The 20012-nt window shown below is 38.6% G+C and overlaps 3 protein-coding genes across 6 annotated transcripts; 2 read left to right on the top strand and 1 right to left on the bottom strand.

The window, feature by feature from the left end:
* The first annotated feature begins 34 nt into the window (after positions 1 to 34).
* On the top strand, positions 35 to 2667 carry LOC113204375 (interleukin enhancer-binding factor 2). Its single transcript, XM_026419548.2, has 8 exons — positions 35 to 185; positions 622 to 805; positions 884 to 1012; positions 1114 to 1454; positions 1543 to 1663; positions 1734 to 1845; positions 1923 to 2069; positions 2145 to 2667. Exons 2-8 carry the CDS (start codon positions 623 to 625, stop codon positions 2279 to 2281), a joined length of 1170 nt encoding a protein of 389 aa, XP_026275333.1. The 5' UTR covers positions 35 to 185; position 622; the 3' UTR covers positions 2282 to 2667.
* Positions 2655 to 11308, bottom strand: LOC113204369 (exportin-7). 3 transcript variants are annotated; one of them, XM_026419536.2, is made up of 22 exons: positions 11152 to 11308; positions 9980 to 10220; positions 9733 to 9899; positions 9422 to 9646; positions 9129 to 9329; positions 8937 to 9056; positions 8712 to 8858; positions 8464 to 8636; positions 8164 to 8357; positions 7954 to 8059; positions 7750 to 7867; positions 7587 to 7678; positions 7349 to 7493; positions 7066 to 7213; positions 6825 to 6984; positions 6506 to 6696; positions 6199 to 6410; positions 5959 to 6121; positions 4036 to 4113; positions 3769 to 3950; positions 3554 to 3681; positions 2655 to 3451 (listed from the first exon to the last, which is right to left on the bottom strand). In XM_026419536.2, the coding sequence occupies exons 1-22, from the start codon at positions 11164 to 11166 to the stop codon at positions 3352 to 3354; spliced, it is 3306 nt and encodes a 1101-aa protein (XP_026275321.1). In that variant the 5' UTR covers positions 11167 to 11308; the 3' UTR covers positions 2655 to 3351. The 3 variants fall into 3 exon arrangements, with proteins under 3 accessions (XP_026275321.1, XP_026275323.1, XP_026275322.1); XM_026419538.2 differs by having other exon boundaries at positions 5983 to 6121; XM_026419537.2 differs by lacking the exon at positions 11152 to 11308 and adding an exon at positions 10569 to 11082.
* On the top strand, positions 11306 to 19805 carry LOC113204370 (SAFB-like transcription modulator). 2 transcript variants are annotated; one of them, XM_026419539.2, is made up of 19 exons: positions 11306 to 11514; positions 11976 to 12066; positions 12157 to 12410; positions 12490 to 12627; positions 12748 to 12781; positions 13668 to 13761; positions 14811 to 14851; positions 14931 to 15064; positions 15146 to 15295; positions 15382 to 15529; positions 15607 to 15917; positions 16020 to 16153; positions 16300 to 16440; positions 16535 to 16663; positions 17128 to 17205; positions 17681 to 17854; positions 18198 to 18331; positions 18402 to 18585; positions 18668 to 19805. In XM_026419539.2, exons 1-19 carry the CDS (start codon positions 11389 to 11391, stop codon positions 18858 to 18860), a joined length of 2688 nt encoding a protein of 895 aa, XP_026275324.1. In that variant the 5' UTR covers positions 11306 to 11388; the 3' UTR covers positions 18861 to 19805. The 2 variants fall into 2 exon arrangements, with proteins under 2 accessions (XP_026275324.1, XP_026275325.1); XM_026419540.2 differs by lacking the exon at positions 17128 to 17205.
* Positions 19806 to 20012: the final 207 nt, after the last annotated feature.

The following is a 20012-nucleotide window of genomic DNA, read 5'->3' as shown; positions in this document are numbered from 1 at the left end:
GCTGGCGTCCTGGAGAGCTTCCGAAACTCGCCGCGTAAGCGCTCGCCTCGCTCTGTACTCATCGATCGTTTGGTTGGAAGGTTTCGTTATTTTGACAGACCCAAAAGGGCCCAAACCCCAAACCCCCAAATCTAGGGGCAAACAACCAAAGTTTTGTGGTGTTGTGACGTGTGGTTGTGTATTCGGTAAATTGATTTACCTGCTACTATTTTTCTGTTTTGTTCTTTTTAAGTCGTAGGTAACAAAAGTCACTATTTCACCGGTATTGAAAACTCCGTTGAGTTCTAACCCGGTATCAATAGCTATCAAACCTAATTGTTTTTTGTTTTTTTGTTTTCTCAAAGAAGTAGAATTTGAGTTTAGATGCAATCTAATCTAGTTTGTTCTTTTGCTAACCATTAAATACTATCAATATACTCATTTTTTAATCATTGAAGAATTCTTTAGTGTATATTATCACTATTATTGGCCCTGTTTACTGAAATGGTGGTCAAAATTGAAGCATTAGTGGATAGAAAAAAGCCTTCTCTTAGATGAATTCCCCATTTTATGTTTTGTGTTTTTAAAAACCCTGCTTTAAGTATAAGAATTTAATTAAGTCAACTTTTCTTCTGTTCATAGTATGAGAATGGCTCGTGGAAGAGGTCGAGGAGGTCCTATGCGGGGTGGTATGCGACCAGGCCCAAGACCGCTCCCTCATGGTGTGAAACCAATGTATCTTCCTCGTCATCCCTTTGACTTGGCTCTTTGCGAACCATCTTTTCCTCGAGTTAAGCCTGCACCAGATGAAACAGCTTTTACCAATGTAGGTGGTTGTTCATAAAATTATTCTCTCAGGACCCCGAAATACTCGCCCCCTTATTATATTTCTATTTTTTTAAAGGCACTGATGAAACGGAACCTAGATTTGACCCCTACACAACAGGAGCATACTGCTGTTTTGAACCTTGTGACTAAAGTTCAGGCTGTTCTTGACGGTCTCATCATCACACCCGGCACATTTGATGCTTGTGTAAGTTTTACAAATCCCAATTCATTTCTACATCTATTTACATTTGCATGAGATCTTTCATAGTCATGTTTATTTTCCCTCCCTAATCATGTATTTTTCAGCAAATTGAAGAGGTGCGAGAGGTTGGCTCTTACAAAAAGGGTACTATGATTACTGGTCATAATGTGGCGGATCTTGTCGTGATATTAAAAACTTTTCCTACTCGAGAAGCTGTAGACAAATTTGCACAAAAGGTTCATGAAGATTTACTTACATCTTGCGGCCAAGACAGTGGGACTAAGGCTACCTTGACAACTACAGAGAGAGGATTTGAACTCTCTATGCAAGGAGCCACAGTACGCATTCTAGTGACAACAATTCTTCAAAACCTTCGCAAACTTAGTCCAGAACTTCATTTGGATGCTAAAATTATTCAAAGTCATTTAGCAGCAGTTCGTCACAGGTATTTTAGATACACTTTTTGACAGTTCATTATCCTTGTGTGGTGCTAGTTTTTCTTTCATACTGAACTTGAGTGTTTTTTTTCTTAGCCGTTGGTTTGAAGAAAATGCTCACCATTCAAGTATTAAAGTGTTAATTCGTCTTCTAAGAGACCTGCGAAAAAGATTTGATGGTCTTGAACCACTTTCACCCTGGATGTTGGATCTTTTGGTTTGTTGTTTTCTATGTCTTCTTGTTTATTTACATATCAGATGTGGTTTTAACTCTTTATTTTTAACAGGCCCACAATGCTATTCTAAACAATCCAAGTCGACAAGCCCTTCCTATAAATATTGCCTATCGTCGTTGCCTGCAGCTTTTAGCTGCTGGTTTATTTCTCCCAGGGTCAGCAAGTAAGCCTCTTTAATAACTAATATCTCCTATCAGGCTTTCATTTGTATGTTTTATATTAATTATCTGTTTGCTTTAGGCATAACTGATCCCTGTGAAGCAAACAATATGCGTGTTCATACTGCCATGACTCTGGAACAACACGATCTAGTTTGCTTAACTGCACAAACTTTACTTAGAGTTCTCTCTCATGGGGGATTCCAACGCATCTTGGAGGGAAATACGCGTAAGTCCAGTTTTACCACATTGGTTTACCTGTTGGGAATTTCGGTTAAAAATGTGGACTTGTTTTCGTTTGTAGCTGACATTACTGGAGAAACTTCGGCTTGGAATGATGTCATAGTCTCACCTTTGGAGAAGGCCTATGAAAAGCCACCAGAAAAAAAAGATGATGAAGACATGGAAGATATGAATACAGAGGAGACGATGGACACTTAAACAAGTGTACTTCCTCCAGAAGAGGTGTGAAAATTTGACACCAGAAAGAGACCAAAGAGAGTTCTCTGGTTTCCTGACAAAAGTGTTGATCTTTTTTTCTCTTATTTTATGTTATTGTTTGATTATAATTGCAATTATTATATTAGACATCTTGTTAATTACAAATGCAATTCCTCTTGTCAGTCATATTGCACTGTGTTTTTTTAGATTATTCATGTCTTTATTGTTTTCTCTGTTACTTGGCTCATTTGAGATCTGTTTAAAGTAATATGAGTGCAAAGTTTGTTTTAATTCTCTTTTTCTAACAAGGCAAATGTGCAAGTATTTCTTGTTTCTTGTGAAATGTTTGGGTTTCAGAATAAACGAAATAATGTAATAAAAAGTAAGCATGTATTTCTTTTTCTTCAGTAAGAACACGAAAAAAAACTACTATTCCTTCCCAGTTCTGTACAAGTATCACCTTAATCAAGAAAGCATATGCAGGCACACACACACATCCATACGTCATTTTAATAACATGCACACTAGTGATGTGCAGTTCACTACATGATTACTTTGAAGTATAGGATCTCAACCTTCCAGGATGGTTAGACCACAGTAAAATATCAATACAAATAAAGGAGGAATAAAAGTTAACGGTATACAAATACTGTACTTCATTTTCTTTCAGTTTGATTTTGTTCATTTCACAAAAAAACAATTATCTAATCACAGGGTTTTTGTTTCATTTAAATACAAAGGACCATTTTCATTCAAAACATATTGACACACACACAGATACACAAGTACGACTGAAATTGTTAACTAGCTAGAGATTTATCAACACTTTTCATACAAAAAAAAAAAGTTTAAAAACTTCCATGGAGGAATTCCAATCATATGAACAATCACTTAATAAAAAGACAAGCAGACATTCTGGGCAATATGACAGATGCAGTTTCTTCAACATTGCTTTTGTACCACGTAATACACAAAATTTATGAAACATAGGTTTACTGTACCTCCCTATCAACAATGTTTTGGAAGGTAGAAATGCCACAGCTCGTATAGTCCATTATTAAACACTTGTGTTATGAGGTCATCATATCACTGACAACCGCAGCAACCATATTCGGACCTTTCAAGGACTCATTTATATCCCTCCTGAACATTGAGAGATTTTGAGTGAACCTGTAAAACGCAAAACAGATTGAACACACAAATATACCAGTAAAAACAGAAGTCCTTAAAAGCAGACACATGGTGTCAACAAGCCAACTAAAAGAACCATACCTATCTCTATTCTTAGTGAGAAGATTCCTTTCTATACCATCCATAAGGTTCTCAAACCACTGGGCCATGGAAGCTTGCTTATCTGGAGGCTGACTCCTCACGATGTTTTCACGTAGTTGATTAAAGTACTGAAAAGTAAGACAGTAAAAGTGGTAAGATAAGATAACTGAAGCAATACAAGATCACTGCAAAGGAATGAGATGCTACTTTCTCACCTCTTCATTCAAGAGGATCAATCCAAGCAATGGTCGAGACATTGACCACTGATTACGACAGTCTTCAAACATGATGGTATTTAGAACAGTTGATAATATCTGTTGTAATATCTCTGGATGTAGCTCCAGGACTTGAAGAAACATGTCCGAAGATGGTTGAACACCTCGGCGAGGCTTCTTGCCTAGATTTAAAAAATTGAACATATGGGCTATGTTAAGGCAAGTACTGAAACTATATAATTCAAAAACGATTTTCAAAGAACTCACCTTTTTGTATTAACTGTTTAAAAAGATGTGTTACAATGTTGTCTAGGGTTGCACAGCATCCGGTGCAGACCATTGTGTCTGGAACAAAAGTAGCGCAATGTTAATTCAGTTGATAACAGTTGATTTTGGAGTCACTAGTAGTACAAATACAGATATACACAGAAGATCTGTATCCAAAACAGATACTTTAACACACACTAATAAAACAGATCAATTTGATAGAAATTAATATTTTAGACAGGAAACAAAAAACAGAGTTAAGTAGATGGGGTCTTACTTCCTATGAAAGAAATTATTTAAGGAATTTCGATTTTTTCTAATGGGAAAAATTTCTTTGTCATTAAATGCAAAGCTGAAATTTGTAGTTAAAAAGTTACTTAATTTTGTTCATCTTGATGTACAGAAGACAGGAAAATTATTATACATAGTATTTCAGCACACAAGTCAACAAAATAGACACGCTTCAATCAAATTATGTGCAGATGCTTCCTGGAAATATGAATCAACAGCAGAATTCTCACACATGGTAAAAGTAGAAAGCAACATGCATGCAAAATTTTGAAGACTAACCAATAAAAAGTTCTTTCATCCTGCCATAATACATAGGTGCAACAAGTAACAATTGATGTTGTTACTAAAAATCTATTTATAAAGTTATGAGAAGGAAAAAAATTACTAAGTCTAAGAATATAGCACAGTGCAGCTACACGGAGAAGACCAGAGAGCAAACCACAACTGAAAACTCCCAAATCACATGAAATACCTAGGGATGAACAGCACATAGATCACTACTTCTCTTTATTAAACAGTAAAATTGAATGGGGGAGGGGAGAGGGGGTCATTGGTAGGGTTCTCTCTTTGAATCCAAAACCAAACCAAAACAGTATCAGTAGAAAAAAAACTTAGCTCCATTCAATAAAGATGTTAAAACCTGATAAAGAATGGGCTGGGGAAAACCTGACAGATTGCTTTGCACTCACAAGAATACATAAGAACATAATTATTACATTTCTGTAAACTAAATTATCATACTTTGAAAAGACTTCTGAGATCATCTGGCCCTATGCCACAATATTTTTTTCTGCACTATAAAGCGGGCAGAAAGCAGTCCTTCAGTTTGAGAAAGCACATAAATTTGCCATGGAACTGTCATGCAGGTTATCATGCAAATAACTCACTACATAGAAGCTGACACATGTTACACAAAATTTCATGCCGCTCTCTGGTATGCTATCAGTGTCTTTAGTTAACGTTTATGAGGGTTCATGTCATTCAGTACCTTTACATCTTTGCTGAATATTCCTTTAATTTGAAATTAAAACAAACTTTATCAAAGTGGTACTGAATCCATATTTGACAATCCAGAACCATGTCATATGTGGCTTTGTTCAGTTAAGACCATAAATTCAGTATGATGACTTTTTGAAATCATAAACAAGACAACCATGACAAATTTGGGATGAAGTTCAATTGCTGTATTAACACAATGTTAAAAGCTAGCAATCCAGTTATGTTAGGGAGCAAAGGCCAAACTTTGCATGTCATGCAATCTGGTGCAAATGTTGGATCAATTTACAACACAAAGATGATGAGAGTTCAGAGATGATTTAAGATTCCTTTGAGACAATTTTTTTTTATCAAAACCTTGATGACTAACTTGATCTTGTGTTTAGACTTTGAAAAGAAAACATAATTTCTGATACTGTTTTTCATTTGGGTCGAAGGAGATGAATGAAACAGGGAATTAATCATTTGATTTGGAAGAGTGAGCAATTTCAAGCCTCCTAAGGAACAAAAGTTTAAAATTTGCACTCAAAATAATAGATAGGCATCAGCTGTTTGGATTGTGCTGCTATTTTGTTCTATATTTGATGTTGGGTTTTGGTCTCATTTTGCTTTCTTTCCTCATTAGCTGCACTGTACCTGTGAAATGATTCAGAGTCCCACCTATTGCTGTCAGTCCTTCGGAGATGGATGACATTATGTACAAAAACACGTGTGGTTCCAGTGTGGCTAGGAAGCTCATGTGATCCTGGGCTAGACAGTCCAGAAGAAGATAGTAAGTTTGAGACAACTTGGGATAATCCTGAAGAAAAACAAACATTTAAGTTACATAGCATTCTTTGTTCTAGAACTGGCAGGCAAGTAAAGAATTGTACTTACTAGCAAATCAGTATGTGGAATAGATAATAACAATTTCACAAATGTTTTCAGGGCATCATCTAGGGCCTCATCATTGTAGAGACGAAACACTCCAAAATTCACATAACTGCCACATAAAGCTGCCTTTAGCATGGAAAAGCAGACCGATATACCCTTTAACTTCATTGGATACATTTGCTCCTTGCTCACTTCTACATTCAGTATGTTTTGCCCTAAAATTAGAAGCAAAAAGTTACATCAAGCAATGCATTGATGGGTCAAATGTGAAATTACACAAGATCAGATAAACATTAACTGTATCACTTACCATAACTACAAATTATTTTACTGGCTTCTCTGAACAGTAGAATACCATTTGGTGATGACACATCAAATACAAGTCTTTGTGAACGGTTTTGAACCAGCTCTGTGAAAAGTTTTAAGACAGGTGTAGTCACTTGTGGCTCTCTAAACCACAATTGCATTGCATGCAGAAGAATAGGTGTGTAAGCAGGGTATCTTTTAAAGGGGTCAAGGAAACTTCATTGATACACAGTTGGTGACCACTAGATATAGGCAGAGCAACTCTTATAAAATTTCCAAATTTCATGTGTTAAGCAGCTTAATAGAGAATAATAAAAGGATACATCCAATCGAACAGCATCATGTACGAGGCCTTGGTATTGAAAGCAAAGGCTAATCCACGTAAATCTCGTGCCAAACCAATTAGAGCTTTCTTGGCCTCTTCAGCTGAAAACATTGGTGATTCGGCCAGAGCCAACATCGAACCTATTGACTCAAAAGAAGCTGAAATCACACAATGCATGATAAATCCATCTATATACAAAAATTCAAATAAGACAAATAAAAGGATGCAACAAAAAATACCTGTTAAAGGTAACATAAACTGGTCAAATCTATCTTCGTCTTCCCCTAGATCTACCATTAGTAACCGCCCTAGTGATGTGTAAAACATGGTACGGCAGCGCATCTCACTCACAGCCACGGAGTTTCCAAGAAAAGGAAAGTGTTCACTCTGTTAGAGAAAAAAGAAAGAAACATATGAATTGGGTACACTGTCTACAGCTCAAAAATCATGGCGAGCACAAACTACAAAGATCATAAGATGAAGCCGTGGCAAAAAATGAACTCGTTGTAAATAAATACTTACAGTGTGGTGATTAAGCATGAATTGTACTTCATCAAGTTTAACAAGTTTTCTTACACAGCTGTAACCAACTGATAAGTCATTGAGTAATTGAAGTGTTTTTGAAATAATCTGTTCACTTCGACCCCAGTATTTAAGGTTGGTAATGCTGAAACGGATAAGACAATTTAAGATATAGAAAGAGACAAAAACATACCAAAGCAAGACAAAAAAGTAGAAAAGAAATATGGACTTGACTTACATTTTCCTAATAAAAACACTGAGAACCATAGAATCTTCACTAAGCCCTAAAACTTCAGATAGTCTTCTATAAACTTTGGAATTCTTTTGAACCTACGATGTATAAAATAATATAAAACTCCTGTTACATATAACATTTACAATTTCAAATGTTGGTGACTCACCTGATCGCCTACATATATTTTACGGAACTGCTCAAAGAAACTAAGCATGGCTAGCTCCAGTTTTTCACAACCACCCTGGGGTAGTCGAGAATCTGTTAGATTCATCAGTTGCAATACTCTGAAAACAGTATCAATATTTCACGCTCAAATATTTAACAATAAAATTCACTTGCATAGTCTAATTAGATTTGATTATCAACTCACCGAACAACCAATTCACCATCCATGGCATCATGTTCCTCATTGCTGTTAAATGACACTCTGCCATTGATTGCAGAGCCAATTATGTATACTAACCATGTTAAGCGACCTAATTATTGGGTTAAACAGAAAATACAAGTAATTTTACAACAATAGAAACAAACAAAAAATAAAGTGCAGAATACAATTTTTAGATTTTTTTTTTCATTTTACCTTCTTGGATTGAGATATCTATTTGTACTGATGAGGGAGTGTTTATTAACTCTTGGTAGAGTTGAGCTGCTTGATCAAATAGAGTGACAAGCAAAGCACAAGTTTTCTGGTATTCACATCGACCAATCACAGAAAGCTGCTCTAACTGCTGATGCACCATGCCTAAGTCATCCAGAGGATCTTCTAAGCCCTCTCTAAATTTGATGAAAAAAGGGATTAAAAGTTGTGAAATGCAATTTATTAAAAAGATTTGGGATTTGGGAAGTTAAACATTTCCAAAATGAGAACAGTGCTTCATACCTCACAACAACAGCTACAGACTCCAAGCGTGAGGTAATGTAGGCATTGGTGACCTCGGGGGTATAAGTCTCAAGCAAGTGTGGTTCAGTGGCTTTAACATAAGGCACTGAAGCAACCATTCTTTGCCAAAGGCTGAGAAGATAATGTACACTGTTGGGTGCAAACTGCCACATCTACAAGCAAAACGAGCCTGTTAGATAACTGAAAATTTAGTAAATTAAAAAATATTTCTGGGGAAGGAACTGTACCTGTAGACTCTCAACAGTAAATTTAGCAACCAGCTGAATGGCTTCTGGGTAGTTATCCACCATAACTAATTCACCCAGCTGATAATTAGACTTCAAACGGGCAAGAAGGCGACAAAATTCATGATAGTTGCTAGGATCACTCAGCCCCTAAAAAAATTGAAAAAAACAAACAAGTTAGACAAAGCTATACACTGAGAAACATATTAGCATGATTGTGGAAGAGACCTGAGGGTTCAAAAGTATCTGTTTGACCCCATTGACAAGATGTGTGAGGAACTTTCCACGTTCAGTATTGCTAAATAGTGAACGCCGCACTGATGCAATTTGCACAACACATGAGAGCGCCTGGAATAAAAAAATAAAATCAGACACGCAGCAAGAGTGTGATTAATTTAACTTTTACTCTTGAGCACTTACCAATGGTGAGAGAGTGGATGGTAAGGAATGATACAAATCAAAGAAAAGTTTGAGGGTTGAAAAGTCAAGAAAAGCTGGGCGCCAACTTGTTGGACAGTGGACAGTGCATAGGTCATCAGATGATTCATCCATGGAGGTTCCAATAAAGTCGAATGTCAAACAGTTGTGTGCTAATCTTAAAAGTTGAGTAAGAAGTCCATGCTGTAATGAATCGAAATAAGAATAATCAATTTGAAAACAAAGCAGAACAGAATGATTCAATGGACAGTTTTAACATTCACTGAATTTCTCACCTGCCCTTCATCATTAAAATTAAGGCTTTTGCAATTTTCATTAGCTGTTCCCAAAAGAGTGCAAGACAGTCGGAAGATTTCAAATAGTTGAGTATCACGAAACGAAGATGCTATTTTTCTGTGTTTAGTCAATGAACGATTGGCATCTGCCTCAGATATTTGATTCATTTCACATGTTAACTGTGAAAGTAGCTGAACTCCAATCATGCAGTGCTCAACTGACCCCTGAAAATTCAAATAATGAGTAAAAACAGATGTATATGAAACAGATATATGACAGCATGACGAAAAATATTACTTAAAAAACTAACCTGTAGGAACTTTGTCACATCACTGACAACATTGCGAAACACAAACTCATCTTTGTCATTATCAAACCAACCTAACTTTGATATTCTAGCAAAAAGAGTGACAAGAGCTTGGATAACAAATCCAGGCAGTTTAGGGCGTGTGGCCAAATAATTGAGAATGTAATTCCCTAGAGGATAAGTAAAGGATTAAATTATCATGAATTAAGTAAAACATTGAGGTCTAGTATTTGTAAAGCTTGATACTTACTAATATCAACTCTTTGTTGCAGACTTAAACCTTGAGCTGATCTGGACACAAGTTTGGTAAGTGTAGTAGCAGCTAAGAGCTGAGCATAGGGAGAATCTCCACGGTCCAGTAGGAGCTGGCACTTGGACAGTGTGTCGGGGGCATTTTGAAAACCAACTAAAGCCTTTTCAGCCTCTACACGTTGAGATGAGTCTTGAGATTCATACAACTGTTTGCAGAGCAACTCCAATTGCCGCACCTCCTGAATCAAAAAAGAAAGGGTTGTATTAACAGTTGACTTTTCTCTCGACGTGGGAGTGTAGGAGGAATTGAAACAAATCTATAAAGTAAACTTAACAGACTACATGAATGGATTCATTACTTGATGCATGTCCACCCATTCAAACAAAATCATGTGTAACTGAACGGTGCACAATCAAAACACTCTTTGACCTAATGTGGAGGTTATGCTTACAACAAACTGTATTGCTTCACTGTCTACACAAATTTAAACGGACAAGTGATGACAAACCAAAACTGGGAATGTTTGGGTTATTTCAAAACACTAATATGAGAGGAAAAGAGTTAGTGTTGAAGTATTTATGAGTACCATTTCGCTGCGAACTTTGTTGTTATCTTCATTCGAAGTAAAACTGACATTTCACAACAACAGTATGAGAAACATGTTCAAGGCCTAAAGAAAGAAGATCTTGAGCGACTTAATGACGCGAATCAACAGACAGACTTCACCACAAACTTTCAAAAACAGCAATGCAAATAGTAACAAAATAAAGTGGCCTACAGGAGGCTGAGTCGGGGCGTACGGCGCAACGAACCAGTAGACGGAACAGACAAGTTAATCAAAGGAAGGTTATGGTAATTAAGATTGGAAAACTGACAGAAGAAGAAATTAGATAATTCCTAGCCGGAAATGTGTGACGATCAAACACCTCAACTTGGTGTAAGAATTTAAGTAGATAAATCCTTAAAAATCTAGCGTTTATAAGGCATAAAACAAGAGAAAATGAAGCAGCACAACCGCGCGTTCAGACCGACAAGGACGAGATGGTTGTCGCCGGATTTTACACAGCAAGTGTTCTAATTAAAGTATGACAGCAGGACCCCTTAATCTGGGCCGGTTAATACAAAAATGGAGAGTAATCAATCAATTTCGCATTTTGTTTGGAGCTCACCTGTTCATCCGCCATTTTCGCTTTGCATCTGCATCGGCATCTACGCGAAGCAAGCGCTATCTGCAAACAGCGGGACTAGCTGGAGTCAGCGAGCGAGAGTCTGTTGTCTGTTGGTTGTCTGTTGTCTGCTGATCTGAAAGAATCTTTGGGGCCGTGGTGGACGACGTCAAAGGAATCGAGGTCGTTTACGTGCAGTGCATTGTCAGTGTATGTGTTTTCCGGCCATCTCCGGCAATCATGGCGTCCGATGGAGAAGGACGTAAATTGTCAGACTTGAGGGTTGTTGACTTAAAAAACGAGCTTGAAAAGCGTAATCTGGACACCAAAGGAGTGAAGAACACATTAAGTGATCGCTTGCGCAAGGTAAGGAATTGTATACATCGTACGTTTCATTGACCTGCTGTTTGTTGGATTAGACCGTCGCCATTTGCAGGGAACTATTTTAGTCCCACTTTTTCGTCGTAAATATCTGTTCTCCCATCCCATACAGTTCTTTGACCCCTATATCTCCATTTCTTCTGCAGCTTTTGAAGCTCATGTTACAAATTCATTTTTCTGTTTAACTCAATGGTTAATTGACACTCAGTTGGCTTGACTTCAGCCTCCTTCAGCCCTTCAGCCTGTTTCCCCGTGTTTCCTCTGCCTTCTGTAGAATTTCGAGGTTACCCAGTCGACTTTGATAAATTATTAGTATGCAAATGCCATTCCTTTCTGTGCACATAATTCTTGGTCCAGTTCGGAAATTAGCATCTCTTTTACAGCACTCCAAGCTGCTTGTATTTTCATGTGTGTCTAATCGGTTTTCTTTTCTCTGTACCTTGTAGGTACTTATTGAGGAAGGCCACAATCCTGATGAATATATTTTCGACATAGGATCTCCAGATAAGAAACAAACCAAGCGGTTAAGTGGATCCAGTCAGTATTCTTTTCCAGCTTCAAGGATTTTTCTGTCTTGTGACTTTTTTCAGCATTTACTAAATCTGTTGTGTGTTGTTCAATTCTTAGAAGAAGAAGAATTAGATAATAGTCTTACCGACGAGCCTCAACAAGAGGTTGAAGAAGTGAAGAACGGTGAAACCGAGTCTGTTGTGCCTCCTGAAGATTCCAGTGCTGACACGCCAATGGATCCCAGTAGTACGGATGGAGAGGGAGTCGGTGGATCTGCAAAAATACCTGATGATTCATCAACCAATGACACCTCCAAGCCTAATCCAGCAAATGATGAAGACAAGCTTGAAAAACAAACACCTACAGAGGAGGTTTGTCCTTTTTGGGATAACAATTAATTGATGCTTTAGCTTTTATTGAATTTTTGCTTACACCTTCTTATGTACGTAGGTTCCAGAAGATAAGGAGACCCCCAATACTCAACAGGAGGATGGTGATAAGGCACAACCAGAGTCAAATGGCATAGATAATGAGGATTCAATCAATCTAACAATTGGTGAAGATGAAGAGAAGCTTTTGACAGAAGAGGTATTAAGTGCAAGTTTACTGTTGATCTACATTTCTTTCTTGGACAAATGTGTTGTACTACTCTTATGTTTTGCTCTTTTAAAAGTAATTAACCCCAATATTCTTTTGGATCTTTTACAGGAGGAAAACAGTATTCAAGACAAGGATTCAAAAGGTAAAATTGATGTTGGCTTTAGCACCTTTCAAGGCAAATTTTCTTTGTTTGTTATCAGTTTAGTTTTGTTGCTTGTGAGGATCAGTAGGCAGACCAATGCAATTTAAATGCAAGACAAGATGATTAGCTGCATCAGTTTTCAACATGCTACCAACAAGGACTACAACAAAGGAAGCCAAGGAACTTCAGACGCAGCATCTCGGGACGGTGGTGGACCCACCAAAGTGAGGCGTTGCCGTGGATGGAAGATCTGCCAGCACTACATCGCACATCACCATCTAAACCAAATCCTCATGATTTGTGCCAACCATTAATGGAACAACACACATGAATATTTTTCATGCGGCCATGCAACCCTCAAGAAGACAGTACTGGCTATGGTCTGCCTACTGCAATCCTCACTTTAAACTCTGAATTTTGTCTTCTCTGCAAAGTATTTGTCAGTATTTCTATCTATCTAATTGTTCCTAAAGTTTTATCACCCATCTGTTTTGTCAATTAGTTTGCTTCATCAAACTGACTTTCCATGTAGATCTTTAAAAATGATGTTTCTTAAATTCATTTAACTATGGGAGATGCTTTTGGTGTGGAGATGTCGTCAGACAGAAACCATCTTCTCCTCATGTCTGCGTATTTGCCAGCGTGTGCAGCGGCATCTGGAGGGACTGCAACAAGAAACTTCATCAGATGAGCTGAGCCAAGCTGTGCTAAGCTGGCTGGGTGGGGCTGAACCAACTGTGACCAGGCTAAGTTTGGACTTAGTCCAGACCGAGCCTGGCCGAGTGGGCTAAGGGTGGCCGACTTAAATGTGAAGACCATTCTTCTTGGCGCGGATCGACAAATATTTCACTGGCTTAATAAATAACCCTTACTGATTCCCATGTAGATGAGAGCATCAACAAGAGAGGAGATCTAAAGAAGAAAGACGGTGGCACGGACAGCAAGGACAAGAGCCAAGATCGCAAGGAAGAGAGCAAGAGGTTTGTATTCAGCACCACAACTTGTCACCCACCCACCCCTGCTCGGTCGACGAGCCCGGTCAGCCTGGCCGAGGCGTACCCATGGGCCACTCCCCGGCTGGGCCCCTCCACCTCCGGCGCGGTACTCCGACTGTCCACTCCATCCATGCTGCTGGCTTCGACTTCGGGGAGCGGACGGACCCGTCGTGCGGTTCTGCATGGCGTTGGAGATGGGCGTGGCTGCGCCTGGCGATCCGTGGCTCGAGTTCCTACGTAGCAGCGGCAAGATGTCTTCTAAGTGTTGCCGACAGTGGAATCTTCCTGTGGTATACACTGAATGAAAGAGGAAAAAAAGATTAATCCTCCGGGTTGGGACTGTGTTATATGTTTTCTACTGCACTAATTTTTGGGAAGTTTCTTGCCAATTTTTTTATGGCAAGCGTCATGGTGGGTGGTATCTTTGCAAATAATTCAGGGAGTGGGTGAATGGTTGAGAAGTTCCCCTTTGATATGAACTGTGAGCTGAGCTGTGATTTTCTCAGCTGATTTCCTTGGTAAAACAGGGTTATTTTTTACAACTGGGAAAGTTTAACCAACAGCCCTTGCTCTCTGTTACAGAGTCATTTTACTCGTTAAATGGCTATTCGAAGTACTGATCATACCTCTATGTGTGGCCTATGAAAGAAATCAGGGGTTGTGATTTGGCGAATGTTCCTGTCTTGTCCTCACTATGAAGAATTAGATCACCAGTTCAGCATCCCCAGTCACAACCACAACTCATCTGTTACTCACAGCCATGAGACATCAGCTTACAATTTTTGATTCATACTTGTCTTAAGCTGACACACATAATGTTATGACTTTCTTCCAGAAGATTTCCTGTCTTTTATTTAACATCAGCCTCCTTCTACTTAAACAAAGATAGAAAAAATGTTCATTAGATTCAGTTTTTCTATAGTTATTCAGTAATATAATTTGTTAGGGTAGTGTAGACAAATAAATGCATGTATGTTAAACTTAAATATGAAATTTGACCATTTTTAACAATATGCTTTGCTTTATTTTTACAGCAGTGGCTCTAGTGATCTTAAATCACCAAAAGATGATAAAGGTAATGCTAATGTTGTTTCTTTCAATAAAATTCACTGTATTTGAATTTCTTTTGCGTCTAAACCTCCAATTTGTTACAGATAAGTCGAAGAAATCCAGTAGTGGGGGCAGTAGCAGCAGTAGTAGCGGCAGCAGCCGACATTTGTGGGTTAGTGGCTTATCTTCCTCCACCAGAGCAACAGACCTTAAACAAGTATTCTCCAAGTATGGAAAGGTAATGACTTTAAAACTGTGATGCCTGCTCACCATGTGTGTGTTTTTCCGATATTTGTTTTCAATCTATGTTGTTGTTTAGGTTGTTGGTGCTAAAGTTGTCACTAATGCAAGAACCCCTGGTGCTCGCTGTTATGGCTATGTGACGATGGGATCAAGTGAAGATGCTTCCAAATGTATTCAAAACTTACACCGCACAGAACTTCATGGGCGCTTAGTTTCTGTTGAAAGAGTATGTTATTTAAGTCTGCACTCCAGTACAATCAACCATGTAAATTTGTCTCTCTTTATAACAACACTCTCCTTTCGTTTTTATAGGCTAAAAGCGATTCCACGGGTCCACCCAAACGAAGTGATGGCAAATCTAGCAGCAGTACTGGTAGCAACAGCGCTGATAAGAAATCTGATGACAGGAAGCGTGAACGCACTAGCAGTGCATCCGCTGATGATAAGAAAGATGAATCTAGTGAGTCATTGTTACAACAGATCTGACTGAATTTGTGTTTTGTCCAATACATTTAGTAATTGTTTACTTCTGTGTAGGAAAAGATGTTAAGAAAGATGGAGAGTCAAAAGAAGGAGAGGAGAAAAAGAGTACTGAAGCTGAATCAACAGAGGGTGGTGACAAGTTAAAGGAGGAAAAAGATGTGAAAGATGAAGGTAGTGACAAAAGTCAACCAGCTCGCACCCGTGATGACTCTCGAGACAGGGCACGAAACAGAGAACGAGAGAGGCGTGAAAACGAAAGAAAGGACAGGGACAGAAGGCGGAGCGAAGGAAGCAGTCATTCAAGGACTAGGTCATCTCCTCAACCTGCTCGTAAACCTGATGTCCTAACTTTCACTCACATAAGGGTATGTTAAACTGGGCCTGGTTCATGATTTGATGTGGTTTTAAAAATGCCTGTTATGTAGTTCTAGAATCATGATTGTTAAAAATATCCCTCCACTTTGCAGGAAGAGCGTGAAAGACACCGTTTACGCGAAAAAGAACGAGAGCTTAGGGAAGAAGAAAGACGTCGACGCGATGAAGCTCTACGTCAAAGAGAGATTGAACGTAAACAGCGTGAAGAATCTGTTAGGCTAGAGAGGTATGCTATGATTTCCAATACTTCTAATCCCATGCCCTTTTGGTCCTGACTGATTTTGACTGATACTCTGTACACACCTCATAACAAAAGTGTATGCAGGCTTTAGCCACCTCATCACTACAGTGCATGCGTACTTCTGTCAACAGGGAACGTGAAAAGCTGCGCCGCGAGCGAGAAGCTATTGAAAGGGAGCGGGCTGAACTTTTGAGATTGGAAAGGGATAGACAGCGTTTGGAGCGGGAAAGATTAGAAAGGGAGAAAGAGGAGCTGAAACTGCAACAGCTGAGGTATGTTTAGGAATATTTTGTGCGCATGGCCTTTGTTATGTTACTGCATTATATTTATATCAACTAAATTACACTATTACTTTCCATTGCATAGATTTGAAGAAGCTAGGAGGAACCTTAAACGACCTCCAGACGACCGAGCTAGGGATTACCCCGATGACCGCAAGAGATTGGCCACAGAACGAGATCGCTATGAACCTCCTCCACGTTTTCCTGACTCCAGGTTAGAACAATGCCTTTTATTGCCGTGCCTCCAATCCTTTGAAGTCGTGCTCTAGATAGATGTAGAGAGCTAATCTGTCAGACTCAATTTACGGCTAAATACATATTGGCTTTATGCTAGCTTATAAGTAAGAATGTTGGTTGTTTGTTAAGTTTGGTATACAAATTTCTTAGACAGGCTCCAAAAGTTGCTGCACTGGAAGGTTTTTTTAGTTTCTATTACATTGCACTTAAATGTTTTAATATCTTACTTTTGTTGATCATCATTCATGCATCTCAGTTTTGTGTGTACCCTGTTACATCAATTATGTGGATTGTGCTTCTTCCCCTCCCCACTCTCCCAGTGTAGTATTGACAATAATTTTCTTTTTCTGTGACTGACTTGAGTAGGTGATCGAAATGAAATTGTACCAGTATCTGAGTTTGTCAATGTGTGATGAATTTCTTCTTGCTTGTGTGTCGTAGAGTTCAGTATGAAAGCAAAGTAAGGGAGGCCGACAAGTCTAGGAAGATCCCTGAGTCGACCAATAAGCATGATTCAAGGTATTATCAGCTAGAGAATTTTATTTGCTATAAAGTTGTATCTATTTTTCAAAAAAATGTCTTGCTACATGGATCTGTTGACCAGCGTCATTTCCTCTCATGATTATTAACTCACTAAAAGTGAGAAGACCCACAATAGACATTAAAAAATACAAAAATAAAATGTGCATAGTTCAAAACTCTTTCAAACTGAACATCAATTATAGCTTAATGTCATTGTTTCGTGGATTGTATTTGTCCAGTTTTTGCTTTGCGCTAAATATTGTTATTGATGGTTTGCTTTGGCCTTCATCCTATCCATCACTGCTAGTCTAAAGCTGTTTTGGGTCTCGATTGCTTTTTACCAAAAGCATGTTAACAGTTCTTTGAAGAATTCTAAACCAGTTTTCCCTTCAAATTTTGTTTAAATTGAATACTTGATAACTTATTATTCCATACAATATCTCTGTCTTACCACTCTTGTAATGTACGACAGGTCCTCAGATTTCAAGAAAGACTTCACTCGTACCACGACAACCGCCAGCATTCCACGTCGCACCCACGAGGATTCTCGCACTTTGTCGCGTCCTGGACGAGATGCTCCACCTCCAAGGACTCACAGTGACCTCCAGTCTACCCGTCGTCCATCACCCACAAGAGCCAAGGACAAGTGAGACAAAAATTATGATTTTAAGTCAACTTTTCAGTTAACACGTCTCATGCTGGGTAGGTGCCGAGTGCCGTCGGAGCGAATGTATGAGTACACTAGTTCGCGTGCAGATGGCGGATGGGTTTGCCTATCGTGTCTAACCACGACGCCTTTCGGCTTCGAGCGTATAGACAACCCACCGGCGCGGCTGCCTCCGAGCTATTGGCTATTACTCCCAATCGCTCTGACGGAGTTTGCCACCCACCCTACCCCACCCTGTGTGCTGATGGGAATTGTATGTTACTTTTATTTTACATTTTGCGTTACATGCGTAGCTAATATGCGGGTTCATAACACTTTGCAGCCGCTATGATAGAAACACGAGCAGCTCATTCCGTCGGGATGACAGACGACCAGAACCAGATAGTCGATCGAAGATGGATGCCCGTGACCCGAGGGACCGTTACAGTGATAGATCAAAGAGCGATTCCATTAGGGGTAAATTTCTACATCAAATGCACAAATAGTCCTAAAAATATGCAGAAAATAATGATAATTTTCCTTTCAGATGGTGGCCGGTACAGTGATAGAGGAGATACCTGGCACTCCAGTAGTAGCAGTGGACCTACAGCCTCAAAACCTTTTAACAATATGAGTGTTGGCTTAGGCGTTAGAGATATTAGTAGTAGTGTTTGGGAGAGGAAAGAAACAAACAGCTGGAGTCGACCTATGGAGTCTGGATCTTCTGACCGGTGCGTATATCATGAGTGGTTTATATGGACACTTTTCTTTTAATTGTTTTTCTTACAACTGGCAAAATTTTTATTTTTTTAGGTGGGTTGGCAGTAGCAGTGCACTTGGGGTTGGGAGTCGTCCTCTGACCAGTGGCCCTCTTTATAGCAGTACTCAAAGTGTTACTCCTGGGGCACTTTCTGCACTGCAGATGGGCATCAGCAACAGTAGTAGCTATAGTAGTGATCGTTTTGACGCTTACAAGGCTCCATTAAACTCCTTACGTAAATACTAATCAATTTCATGTCAACTATCTATCTGTTATCAGGCTCTTTCATTTTTGCCTAATGTATTAATTGTGTGCTGTGCATCATTTTTGTGTCATGTTGAAATCTATTTTCTTTCTACCACATTTTGAAGTACACTTTTAATGTTTCTGTTCATTATACACTAGAAATGTTTGTTTGAGCATCTTAAATGTTGACAGATCGTGAAGTCCTTTGTATTAGGTAATTCTTAAATGACGAGCTTCAAAACTGCAAGTTACTCTTGTTTCTGCCCAATGTATCCTCATTGTGAAATCATGTTAAGTTGCAATAGCTTCATGTTTTAAGTGAATGCCATACTAGTTGAATTTGATTCATGAGACGTGTAAAGAGGTAGCAGTGTAATTGATTGCCTTTGGCATAAGTACAAGAGACTGCTTCAATGTAATTCCTTGGCCTTTTAGTTCTTGGAACATATGGTATTGGTGAAATGTGTGTTAGTCATTTTGAAGGGGTATTTCATTGAACTAGCTTAGTTATCTGGTTATTTTTGTGGACTAAGTTTGGTTTATGAGTTAACACTTTTACATGTCTGAGGTTTTCCTGCATTTGTTATGGTACTTCCCACTTCTTTCAAACACTAGCATTTTCTGACTTCTGTGATTTGTGTCTTTGAGTGTAATATGGTTTGTTTTATTTTGCCCTATTTAATTTGTGGCCTGGTTGCCCTATATGTTTTTCATTTTGGCAGTTAGTTATTCATCAATCTGAAGTACAATATTCTATCAGTGACAGGACTGGTTTGACTGATGTGAATTTATCAGTGTATGTAAGAATTTTCATCCTCAACTTTACCTCCCTAAAATATCTTTGTTTTTAGTATTAACAGTTTTTATTTGAATGGAGCATGAAAGAAATTCATTCCATTATTTCTGTATTTCTTTTGAAAATAAAAATTTCCGAAAGAAACAGTATTTATGTTCACAATTTTTTTAATGTCTTAAAACCCTATACTCATTTTTATCCCCAGACACTTGAATACAGATATCGTTCGCCTGTTGATGTAGACCGTTTAATAAAACCATTTGTACGCACGATGCCTACGAAATTTCGCACTCTCGTGGTAGTGTGCACATCCTTTTCCGTTGTGTGTTCCTTGAAATCTCTCATCCTCATGCCTT

This window comes from Frankliniella occidentalis, unplaced genomic scaffold (assembly GCF_000697945.3).
Source record: "Frankliniella occidentalis isolate FOCC.00 unplaced genomic scaffold, Focc_3.1 Scaffold90, whole genome shotgun sequence".
Lineage (NCBI taxonomy): Eukaryota > Metazoa > Arthropoda > Insecta > Thysanoptera > Thripidae > Frankliniella > Frankliniella occidentalis.
Note: the sequence above shows the minus strand (reverse complement) of the source record. Positions and strands in the feature narration are given on the sequence as shown.